The sequence below is a fragment of the Rhincodon typus genome, chromosome 21, assembly GCF_021869965.1.
Source record: "Rhincodon typus isolate 14 chromosome 21, sRhiTyp1.1, whole genome shotgun sequence".
NCBI lineage: Eukaryota > Metazoa > Chordata > Chondrichthyes > Orectolobiformes > Rhincodontidae > Rhincodon > Rhincodon typus.
In genome coordinates, this window is record NC_063352.1 from 47,228,836 (window position 1) to 47,242,017 (window position 13,182).

General features: G+C 41.6%; 1 protein-coding gene across 1 annotated transcript in view; it reads left to right on the forward strand.

Annotated features, from left to right (window-relative positions):
• The window catches only part of LOC109936714, a 191,345-nt gene that overhangs the window by 66,495 nt on the left and 111,668 nt on the right, over nucleotides 1-13,182 (forward strand). The window contains exons 14-18 of the mRNA XM_048609763.1: nucleotides 5,975-6,109; nucleotides 6,243-6,362; nucleotides 10,266-10,358; nucleotides 11,419-11,636; nucleotides 12,191-12,384. Coding sequence (XP_048465720.1) covers nucleotides 5,975-6,109; nucleotides 6,243-6,362; nucleotides 10,266-10,358; nucleotides 11,419-11,636; nucleotides 12,191-12,384 — 760 coding nt within the window. The remainder of the gene's footprint in view (nucleotides 1-5,974; nucleotides 6,110-6,242; nucleotides 6,363-10,265; nucleotides 10,359-11,418; nucleotides 11,637-12,190; nucleotides 12,385-13,182) is intronic.

Sequence of the window (13,182 nt, forward strand, 5' to 3'; positions counted from 1 at the left end):
GGATATGACGACCCAAGACTTGCGAATCGCCACAATTTTGCATGTTATTTTTGAGAAAACACCACCTTGTTCTCAAGACACCCCCTGAGTTTCATGAAGTTACAGCATTTGTCTGTTACTTCCCAATTAACCTCACCACAGAACTGCAGCTCCCATAATTCATTGCGTAGTCACCTTTTTAATGGCATGATAATTATTAATGATTGCCAAGCCACTTCTCTCCGTAAGTGGACAAATTCTATGTGCAGAGTTTCATCCTTTACTATAGTTAGGATTAAAAAAAAAGGTCAAGTACAAAATTTTAAGTACTTTCCCATCCATTTTCTTATCTGTCTCTTTGTTCCCTTTTCAAATTCAGTCTTTCTGACTTTATTTATCTTTCTGCACTTGATTTGACATTGATTTCACCCAATCTAATTCATCTTCAACCTCAGTCTTCGGTTTTTCAATCCTTTTCTCATTGATTCAGGAGACATTCTGTCATTCACTGAGATTGCAGATGCCCTGTGGCCCTTGCTGTGTCCTTGCAGGCACCAACAATGGGGAGAAAGTTTTAGCTGAAAACTATTTAATTAACTGGGCATGCAGTGAGATAGGCCACCCCTGAGCATTGTGGCTAAAGTTGTAAAAATCAATGTAACCTGAAGTTTAAATTTGAGCCGTGAATTATGCTTTTAATTACAGCAATGCTTGTGTAATGTTTTAATTAGATTAAAAATCTGTTTGTTCTTTAGTGGTCAGATCACCATTGATGGATGGTGCTATTCAGATTCACTTAATAGCAATGCTCTTTGAAAATATATAAGTTTGAAGTTTAACTTTAAATCTTAGCAACATGTTTTAAACTGGAGTTAAAAATAGAAAATTGATGTCAATTAGGTAGGGATGTCACATAAAATAAAATAACCTTGGAATATAACTAATAAAATGGGAGAGATGGGAAATAGAACAATGAAAGAGAAAAAGGAGACCATTAGGCAGGAAGATTTTCATTCATTGATTTTAAAATAAATTACAAACATACAAAATTGACAGACAGAAGATGACCAACTGTTTGATCAAGGTGGTCAAACACTGTGCTGGTTCAGGCACATCCTTCTTCCCACATCACCACATTCAACCCTGGAATCTCCCTTGTAATCTCTCAGAATGGCAAAAAGTAACCTCAATAAAATTCTCAGTTGGTAAGTGCAAACAACAGTTCTCAGGTGTATTGCTGTGAACTTGCTCAGACAGTTGAAATCAGTCCAGGAGGTCAATTGGTCTGAGGATTTTTTATAAAGACACACCCATGAATGTGTGCTTCCCTGGTGGAGGAGGAAAATGTGCTGTTTGGTCTCCACCATAAACTCACCAATCCCAGCTCCCAATCCTACTATCTCTTGCTGTAGCCACAAAGGAAAAACACTCTGGAATTAAGGAGAAAATTCCACATATCAGATACAAAATTAATAACTTACATCATGGTCCGATCTCCCACTTTATAAAACTCAAGAATAGTATATAAAAAGTTGGCAATTTAATTAACTTAGCCTGACAATATATGATTAGTAGAATTTAGTACAAAATGCAGATTGCAATGGACCTTTTTTAATTCTGGAAGTTAAAGAAACCTGTATTTTGCAATGTGTTGTAACTGTTGGTATACAAGAATGTTCATAATTAAGCAATTTGTCTATTTTATATTTCATTTTGATGGTTTTCTGTAACTATGTTGTGAATTATGATTACTGGTTTTATTTGTGTCATCACTGCAATTTGGCACCTGCCACCATAATCATTTTTAATCACCCTATTGTCTGTCTGTCTGTCTGTCTGTCTGACTACCTCCGAAATGATGTGACCTTGCCTGCAATCAGGAATAATTGGGGACGTACAGAAAATCCATCATTAACTTCACCAGCTGGTAGTATGTTCTCTGGCCTTGCAAGTCTTTGGGAACAGACAAATCATCAGATATTCAGTCTGTCCTGCTCTTATATAGTTTAAACTCAAGTCTCCAAATCTTTCTCAATGTGTTAAATTTGAACAATCAATAAAGACCCTATCCAACCACTTAGAGATAGCAACTTCTACCTACGCAGCATCCAGAGCTATCAAAAACGGTTTTCTCTACGCATCCTCAAGTACACACTGTCAGCACTCCCAGTTCTACATACTAAGGAGGTGGCCATGGGGCACCCGCATGGGCCCAAGTTATGCCTGCCTCTTCATAGGATACATGGAACAGTCTTTCTTCCACTATTGCACTGGCGCTATCCCCCACCTCTTCCTCCGCTACATTGATGACTGTATTGGTGCTGCCTCGTGCTCCCACAAGGAACTTGAACAGTTTACTAACACCTTTCACCCTAACCTCAAGTTCACCTAGACCATTTCTGATACCTCTCTCTCCTTCCTGGACCTCTCTGTCTCCATCTCTGGTGACGCCTCGAAACTGATATCTATTTCAAGCCCACTGACTCCCACAGCTACCTAGACTACACCTCCTCTCACCCACCTCCCTGCAAGAATGCGATCCCCTACTCCCAATTCTTCTGCCTCCGCCACGTCTGCTCCCAAGATGGGGCGTTCCACTCCCGAACATCCCAGATGTCCTCGTAATTCAGGGACCGTAACTCCCCCCCGCTTCCAGTGATCGAAAGTGGCCTCAACCACATCTCTTGCATTTCCTGCACCTCTGCCCTCACAACCCCTCCCCGCAACAAAAACAAAGACAGAATCTCCTTTGTCCTCACATATCACCCCATTAACCTCCGCATCCAATGTATCATTATCCGCCTCTTCTGCCACCTGCAATCTGACCCCACAACCAAAGATAGATTTCTGTCCCCACCGCTATCTGCCTTCTGTAGGGACCGCTCTCTCTGCAATTGCCTCGTCCGCTCCACACTCCCCACCTGCCCCACCATCCCCTGACACCTTTCCCTGCAACCACAGGAAGTACTACACCTGCCCCTACACCACCACCTCCAAGCCCCATGCAAGGCACAAAACAAACCTTCCATATGAGACAGGGGTTCACCTGCACATCCGTCAACATGGTCTACTTTATCCGCTGCTCCCGATGTGGCCTCCTCTACATCAGTGAGACCAAGTGGAGACTCAGAAACTGTTTTGTAGAGCATCTGGGCTTTTTAGGCGACAAACGACAACATCTTCCAGTCACCAACCATTTTAACTCCCCCTCCCACTGTGTGGGTGAAATGTCCATTCTGGGCCTCCTCCAGTGTCACAGTGACACCACCTGCAAACTGGAGGAGCAGCACCTCATATTGCGCCTTGGGAGCCTATAGCCTGATGGCCTAAACATGGAATTCACCAATTTATAAAATGTCCCCACCCCCGGCCTCATCCCATGTCCAACCCTCCCTCTCATTCCTGCCTCCTTGACCTGACCCAACCCGTCCATCTTCTCCCACCTGTCTGCCTATCCCATCCCACTGACCAATCCCCACCACTGCATACCTGCACTCCATTCCCCAGCCCCACCCCTCCTCTCTCTATTTATTTCTGAGCTCCCTTCCCCCTCCCCTATTTCTGAAGAAGGGTCCTGACCTGAAACGTCAACTTTCCTGCTCTGCTGATGCTGCCTGGCCTGCTGTGTTCTTCCAGCTCCAAACTGTTATCTCTATCCAACCACTTAATTATTTTGCAAACCTTTATTAGCTCACCTTTACTTCAATGCTGCTCTAAAAGTTAAAAAAAAAATGTCCTTGAGCATAACCTTAAGCTAGAAATCACTCTTGCAACTTTTCCAAGGCCAGAGTATTTCCTATCACATGGAGAACAAAACCAGGCTTATTACTCTGGGTGGCAGTTTAATCTACCAATTGCACTTTGTTTAGTTAAACCCGAGCATGAAAATTCTTGGTAGTGATATCAGGAAGTAAATTGTAAATATATGTATAACATTCATCTGTCTGAGCAAGGTGTCTCTTGTGTTATGTCTCACTATCAATATTTCAATATACCTTTAAGAGACATGCTCATGATATCACAGATAACACAGTGTGGAGCTGGAGGAGCAGGCAAGTTGACATTACAGGTCAGGAGCCATTTTCTGAAGAAGGGTCCTGATGTGAAACGTCAGCTTTCCTGCTCTGCTGATGCTGCCTGACCTGCTGTGCTCCTCCAGCTCTACACTGTGTTATCTCTGACTCCAGCATTGACAGTTCATACTGTCTCCTCATGATATCCTTCCTGTATCATAGCATGTGACTTGAGGCTCACAGACTCCATCTGACCGCAGGATCGCTTGAAGCATGACGTGTTAGTGGTTACTATTTGCACCTGAATAACCTCATCCTATCAGAGACACTTGTGTGTCTGTCAATGTGATAATTTAAACGTTTGTTCAGTCATTCAATTCACCTTAACCACACCTAGTTTATTATGTCATGAGACAAAATGTATTGCTGTATTAGGTAAAGATACTCTGCCAGAGACAAAGCCCATATCAATATTCATTTTAAGTAGAATCAGAGATGGTAGGAACTACAACTCATCCCTCACACCCCGTCCACACCGCAACTCATCCCTCACACCCTGTCCACGCCGCAACTCATCCCTCACACCCCGTCCACGCAATAAGAACCAAAAAAGAATCCCCCTTGTCCTCACGTACCACCCCACCAACCTCCGGATCCAACGCATCATCCTCCGACACTTCCGCCATCTGCAATCCATCCCCACCACCAAAGACATCTTTCCCTCCCCACCCTTATCTGCTTTCCGGAGGGACCACTCTCTCCGTGACTCCCTTGTCTGCTCCACACTCCCCTCCAGCTCCACCACACCCGGCACTTTTCCCTGCAACCGCAGGAGGTGCTACACCTGCCCCCATACCTCCTCCCTCACCCCCATCCCAGGCCCCAAGAAGACCTTCCACATCAAGCAGATGTTCACCTGCACATCTGCCAATGTGGTATACTGCATCCGCTGTACCCGGTGTGGCTTCCTCTACATCAGGGAAACCAAGCGGAGGCTCGGGGACCGCTTTGCAGAACACCTACGCTCGGTTCTCAATAAACAACTGCACCTCCCAGTCGCGAACCATTTCAACTCCCCCTCCCATTCCTCAGACGACATGTCCATCTTGGGCCTCCTGCAGTGCCACAACGATGCCACCCGAAGGTTGCAGGAACAGCAACTCATATTCCGCTTGGGAACCCTGCAGCCCAATGGTATCAATGTGGATTTCACAAGCTTCAAAATCTCCCCTCCCCCTACCGCATCCCAAAACCAGTCCAGCTCGTCCCCGCCTCCCTAATCTGTTCTTCCTCCCACCTATCCCCTCCTCCCACCTCAAGCCGCACCCCCATCTCCTACCGACCAACTTCATCCCGCCCCTTGACTTGTCCGTCCTCCCTGGACTGACCTATCCCCTCCCTAACTCCCCACCTACACTCACCTTTACTGGCCCCATCCCCGCCTCTTCGACCTGTTTGTTTCCTCTCCACCTATCCTCTCCTCTATCCATCTTCTATCCGCCTCCACACTCTCCCTATTTATTTCAGAACCCCCTTCCCCTCCCCCTTTTCTGATGAAGGGTCTAGGCCCGAAATGTCAGCCTTTCTGCTCCTATGATGCTGCTTAGCCTGCTGTGTTCATCCAGCCCTGCACTTTGTTGTCTCTTCATTTTAAGTAAACACATTGACGGTCATATTAGAATGGCAAACAGAAGAATAGGAATGTGTGAAACTTCCACTAATTTCTAAACCGTGACATGCAGTGTATAGTGAAAGGAACTCGTTTTCTTGCTGCAGTATTAGTAGTTTGACTGAAATCAACATTAGAATGCATGTGTTTAAAATAAACAAAACTTTCTGGCTAGCTTAGATAAAGCTGCTGGATATTGAAAGCCAAGCACAGTGTTCTTCTTTGTTAGAGTTATTTCTGAACTGCATGCCAATTGTGATTTGTATTTTATACTTTATGAAAGTACTGAAATTTTCAATATCTTGTATCACAGGCAAAATTTGAGGCAGAAGCAACAGTGAGAATCAACAAAAGAGACACCGTCAAGTTCCATGGACAATATCAGAATAAATCCACGGATACAGATTGCTGGCATGTGGTGCATTTTGATGCAGACCACAGTCTTCAGGTACATTGAGATCCTGTATTAAAATTACTCTGGCCTGTTAAATCACTTAGCTTGTTATTCAGGATTTTATGAAAATATCTCTTGTATATCTAAGCCCAGTTTGCTTTATTGCTGGTTTCTCTTTGATGTATAGATACGAGTTCCTCACACTGTAACCCTGGATGGGGAGTTATTCACAATGCAGAGCAAGAATGAGATTTTCAACTATGGAGCAAATTGCAAATTTACCATCAATAAGCTGGATACATCACAGGTTAGAAACAAAACATTGGTTGCATTGTTAATGTTTGTACAATGCTTAGCATCATCTACCAATCCTCGGGTACTGAAGCAGTCCATGTTTTTGTACACCAACTATCAGCTTGACCTGTTAAATGCCAAGTAATATTTGAGCTACACAAGTGCCAAGCATTAACCATCTCCTCAATGTTCAGTGGCTTTTATATCGCTGAACCCACCCCCACCAACATCTTAGGGGTGCCATTAAGCAGAAATCGAATTGGGCTAACCATTATAAATACTGTGGTTACAAGAGCAGATCAGAGGCTGGGGATTCTGTGGTGAGTAACTCTCCCTCTGACTCCTTAAAACACATCCACCATCTACAAGGCACAAGTCAGAAGTGTGATGGAATGTTCTCAATTTGCCTGGTTACGTGCAACTTCAGCAACACTCAAGAAGCTTGACACCATCCAAGAAATAATAGCCTGCTTTTCACTTCCTACAACACTGACCCACAATGTCAACAGTGTCTACCATTTGCAGGATACATCACAACAGCTCATCAAGGTTCCTCTGACAGCACCTTCCAAAACCACGACCTCTACCACTAAGCAGATACATGGGAACACCACCACTTGCAAGTTCCCCTCCAAGCCACACACCATCCCAACTTGGAAATATATCACCATTTCTTCAGTGCTGGATCAAAATCAGGAAGTCTGTCCCTAGTGGCACTGTTGATGTACCCAAATCTGGTGAAATAATTAAAAAGTAGGTAACTATTAGTAGAATTGTGCAGGGTATTTGTTAGAGTGCACCCTGTGTGTACAGTTTTAGTTTCCTTATGGAGAGAGAAATACGTTTGTATCTGAAGCAGTTCAAAGAAGGTTTACTTGTCTGATCTCTGGAGTGAATGGTTGCCTCAGGTCATGAATGTTGAATCTCTATCTATTAGAGTTTGGAAAAATGGGAGATAATCTTACTGGACATTTAAGGTTCTGTGCATCCTTGACAAGGTTGGTGCTGGTAGGTCATTTCCCCTTGTGGCTGCGTGGATTATTGATAGAGCTACAGTGCATAGTTTGAAAATAAGAGGTGAGGTAGAATTTTGTAGAGAAAACAGTGGAGACTGGACCATTGAAAATATTCAAGGTTGAGTTTGATAGATAGATGAATGACAATGAAGTTAAAGGTTGCAAAAGTATAGGCAGTTAATGGAGATGAGGCCTCAATCACATCAACTGAACTGATCATACTGAATGTCAGAGCAGGTATGAGGGGCCAAATGGACTACTCCTGCTCTTATTTTGCCTGGTCTTAAATGCATTGGTAAGAATGTGCAAATTAAAATAGTCTGTGTTGTCATGTCTAGCTCACAAAATATGTTTCATTCCTTCAAGATTATTATGGACTATTTGCTTACACTGTTCACCTCAGGGATATACTTCTATAGTGTGTGAATGGAAGAGACTGGGAGCTCTACTTTGCTTTAGAGAGTTGGCAGGATCAAGGGTTCATGCTATGAATCATAGACACTGTTAGACCTAACATAAGGTCTGCACAAGTAGACTTCTCTTCAGAGCTCCTCCTTTATGTGATCTAGTACATCCCTACTCATGTAGCTTACTAGTTACATATTTCAGAAATAACCCTTTACTGCACACTGTGGTGCAATGAATATTGCTGACCAATCCCTGTGTCTGCCAAAAATCTCGTACTTAAACAGCACAGAAGTAGGTTTATTTGAAAACGCAAGCTTTCAGAACTCATCTCCTTCCTCAGACACAGTGTGTGAGAGAGAGAATAAGACACAGAATTTATAAGCAGAAAGGTAACAACCTAAAACCTTTCTGTTTTCTATTTGCAGGTGCACAGAGCACCTGAATTGTAACATTTGTATGAAAAGGATGGAAGCTGAGCCACAGTTTTGTTTTGTTATCAAGACAATGAATTTTAATTTAGCCAATTAATTTAAACCAGGCCCTTAGATACTAAAAACTATTAAATTTAAATCTGATGGTTTTGACAACATAGGACCAATCCTATTGTAAGAATTTGACATGCCATCAAGGGTATAAAAGAAGGAGACAGTTGCAAAATCGGTAGAGAACCAATTGCCGTCTGATAAGAGATTAGCTCTCTCAGCTCTTAGTGAAAACATCATCTAATTAATAAGGGTACCGCGGCACTCTTACCTAATATTCCAGACAGAAGAATTTACAGAATGAACTTTCCCGACAGAAGATCAGCAGAGAAGGCACAGAACATTTCCGGAAGATGTAACCTGGCTGTAATTTCAATAGACTAAGTTCTAATTCTTTTTATTTGGTTTATGTAAGTGGGACTTGCATTTATTGGAACAGCATACCATAAGAATCTTGTTTTATTCTGAAATAGTTGGTAGTTAGAGGGGAATTGTTTGGTTTGTTAATAATCCAGTGAATTTGTTTACTGTTAGCATTAGATGAATAAATTGTTACTTGTTGATTATAGAGTCAGTGTCAAGAGTTTGTTTCATTTAACCACTCCTTTAAAACCGATTGGAGGTGAGAGGCAGGTTATTACCACTTTTCACACTTCATTTAATGGATTAAAGGACCAGGAGAGCCCCTCTGAGTGTTTGGTTTTAGTTATCAGAGTGGGGTCGACCTCTGCTTTATAACAACTCCGACAAGAGGCTCTTGTGGTGCAGTGGTAGTGTCCTTACTGCTAGGCCTGGAGGTCTGGGTTCAAGTCCCACTTGTTCCAGAGATATGTCATAACCTATTGCAGGTTGATTAAAAATGCCTATAATGTGATTTTGCCAGTAGGACATTCATGATACTGGTCTTAAGCAATCATTTTGTCTGTTTTTATCTTCCCAGTGAGGAAATACTAGACGTTGATTTACCATCTATCCTTGATGGTGTCAGAATCTGAGCATGCTTTATCAAATTACTTTTTCTTTATGTAATTGATCATGGATGTGAGTGTCATTGGCAAGGTGAGCATTAATTTCCCAGTCTTAATTACTCTGGGGAAGATGGGCTGAACTGCCTTCTTATACAGTACGTGACGGGTACCACAGAGTTGTTAGGGAGCGTCTTCTACAATTTTAAGAGGAATGGTAATATATTTCCAAGTCAGGAGGGTGTGCAGCTTGCAGGGGGACTTGCAGTGATGGTGTGACCATATATCTGCTGCCCTTGTCTTTCTAGATGGTAGTGGTTGTGGGTTTGAAAGGTACTGGTCTAAGAATCCTTAGTGAATTTCTGCAGTGCCTCTTATGGATGTTCCACAGTGCTGCCACTATGCCTCTGTGGTGGAGAGACTTCTTTTCATCACTATTTGGATGTGGACATTGTTGCCCTGCCAGGAATTATTGTCCATCCCTGAATGTTGAAGGTGGTGGATGGAGTGCCAATGAAGTAGGCTGTTTCATCCTGAATGATGTTGAGCTCCTGAGTCTTGCTGCACTCATCCAAATAAATGAAGGATATTTCACCAGTCTCCTGTCTTGAGCCTTGGTGATGGCAGACAGGCTTCAAGGACTTATGTGTTGAGTAACTTAACTCCTAGCCTCTGACGTTAATACTGTTTCTAGCCCCAGTTTAATCTATGACAGGTAGCTTGTGGCTTCGTTAAAATATTGAAAGCACAATCCTCCAACACATTTGTACACTCTGCCATGACATAGTTGTATGCTCAGATTACCATTTTTTCAATGTCTTTAGCTCCTCTAACAGAATATAAAATACAGTCTTAAATTGTAAACAACTGGTCTGATTAATCATCGAGGTTAATTCGTTGTTGGAATTACAATTGTTAGAATAACATAAAAATGGCTTAATTATGAAAACTTTGTAATCAGCTTTGAAATAATTATTAAAATAAGCTATTGAAAATCTCTTAAAGTAGTGCTGATTTTCGCTGATCTTCTTTTGTACCCATCTAGTTTTCAGTTCAGGTGAATGGCTCCTCTAATCAGATGAGAGTTTATTCCCAGTTCAGCCATCCATACCAGTCAACAATACCGTACACTTTCCAGGTTTGTGATTCTCTACTGCCTGTAACAAACAGCTTGCCTAGTTTCTCATTGAGGGAGCACACTGAAGTGTGAAAGTGTGTTGGGGAGGATTGCAAGCCTAGTAGAACCCATTCTGATCAAACTTTTATTTACCTCAAAGACTGAAAAATTCAGGAGGTTCTTGTGGCACATTGATAGTGTCCCCACTTTTGAGCCAGGAGACCCTTGTTTAAATCCTACCTGCCCCAGAGTGTGTTCTGAACAAGTTGATTCAAAGTAATTTAAATCAGCTTCTTCTTAAAGGGCAGCAGGTAGTGACATAGTGGTATTCTCATTGGACTAGCAATCCAGTAAACCCAGGCCAATGGTATAGGATAAGGATTCAAATCCTCTCACAGCTGGTGGTGAACTTTGAATCAATTATATTCTGAATTTTAATTAAAGGCTAGCCTAATGGCATCCAGGTAACCATTGTTGTAAAGACCCATCTGATTGACTAATGTCCTTTAGGGAAGAAAATCTATCTTGCCTGGGCTACATGCGGCTCCAGACCCACAGCAGTGTGGTTGACTGTTAATTGTCCTCAGAGATGGTGCTGGCAAACCAGTACATTGAAATGGCAATTGGGGATAGGCAATGAATGGATGAAAGTAAATCCAGGGTGCAGTGGTAGTGTCCCTACCTACTCTGCATTTTAGAAAAGTTCCTAGGGACTTTTATATTAATTTGCAGGAGCATAGAGTCATAGAATCATGCAGCATGGAAACTGACCCTAAGGTCCAACCAATCCACGCCAACCATGTTCCCAAACGAAACTAGTTCCACTTGCCTGCATTTGACCCATATCCCTCCAAACCTTTCCTGTTCACGTACTTATCCGAATGTCTTTTTAACATTGTAACTTTGTTTGTCATTAATCATTAATCTGTGAAAAAATAGATGTTTGACATAATTGAGCAGAATATTATGCAGATTATCTCATAAGTGAGCTTTACAACTATCAGTATAGTATGAATTTATTCCTTTAGTTTGATCTGTTGAACTAATTTTAGTTTGATTTAATTATTTTCTATAACTAAAGACCTATGCAACAGCGAAGAATTATGGAGAGAGCAACTATAATGGTACATTCTACCTACACTCTAATGGCAAAGATCTTGTGGTAACGGAGTTTGATGTTGTGAATGAAAGGAAAAGGAATGTCAGAGTTCTGGGCATTAAAGCTGTCTTACACCAGAGCTTTCTGACTGGGCCAGAGAACAGCCAATTGCAAATAACTGCAAAAGCATACCATTCAAGGTAAAGGATACATCATATGTGCTACTGTCATGAAACTTCAATGCACTTCGCATTGTTCTCGTTTAAAGATGTCCAACTGGAAGACGGATCACTGTGTAAAGAGGTTCTCTTGAAGAGACAGTAACAGCAGTGATTAAGAATGTAGGAGCCGATGTTTAGGAAACATGATCACTGTGTGTAACTTGTCATCAGGGAAATTTCCAATACAGATTTTGAATTTGCAGCTTTGTCAAATTTTCTAACAAGTAATTTGCCAGTTGGATATTGCTTAGTAACACAGTGTGCCAACTTTAACAAGTGTAACTGAATAACATTTCAAAGAAGATTAACTTGGCTCAAAACCAAGGGTCAAGAGCAGAGGCGACATGTCTTTAGAGTTGTAGTTGCCAATGAAAACTGTTTATTATTTAATATGGAGCCAATCATTTCTATGCTTATTGCTCATGGTTCTTGATTTCTGTAGTTACATTTTTAAAAATACAAAACAAGAGTTAAATATTCCAGCTTTATAATGTTGTTTAACTGACCAGCACATTATTGTCACCTGGCTTTAGATGTTTAGTGGTTTCCAGTCTGCAGTTCGATGGGAAAGCTTTTGCATTAGACATGATGGGACTAAAAGAGCACCAAGGTGGCCTGATGTTATCAATGTCTGGTACTGTCCAACATAATATGAACACTGGGCAATTAATTCCACAATACCTGCATGTCGATGCAACGTTAAAACAGCAAATCAATACCAACGAAGGTAAGTTCTCAGCAATTATTTGGCCTTGCACATACACTGCTAACTCAACCACCTTTGCCAGATCGCCTAATCCATGCTAAGATAAAATAAAGCAATGTGTGTTGATGAACTTATCATTAAAATAAAAACTTGTCAAATTAAAATGTACTACATGTAACTCCTTTGATTCCTTATAAAAACAAACACTACAGTTCCTAGTTCTACTTCAAAAGGTCTATAAACAGTTGGGGCTGTCAATCAAGCAGTGAGTTGTAATAATAAAAGGTTGGTGAATCAGTCATACGTGGCTAATCCTGTGATTATAGCCCTTAGCCTTATAACAACAAAGTAAAAAAGCAAACACTGATTTTTTTTAACACTGCAGGCATTTTTTAAATTCATTTATTTAAAGGGAAGGCATTTTAAATGCCTTGAAAGCTCATTTATCAACTCACTTTGACAGCAATTTTTAATCAATATTTTGACTAATGAGCTTACTAGGTTCAAAGAGTTTATGCATTTCTTGCGCACATTCATATCTACTTTTAACATTCCCAAAGAGCATCTGTCTCCAATTAAAAGTGTCATGGGCCATTATACCTTAATTCTCCAAAATGGTACCCCACTCTCCAAAGACTCTAGCAACTGTAGAACGTCTCCTCTGAGATCTAAATTATACTATTTCTGTTTTGGGCAACCCACCAGTGAACATTCGTTCAGCCTGAAGCAGCTACACCTTAACGTGTGCCCTTAACGCCATGAGCCATAGATGTGCGATTTGGAACCTGTCCCCATTCCTCACCACCCGATACAAAAATA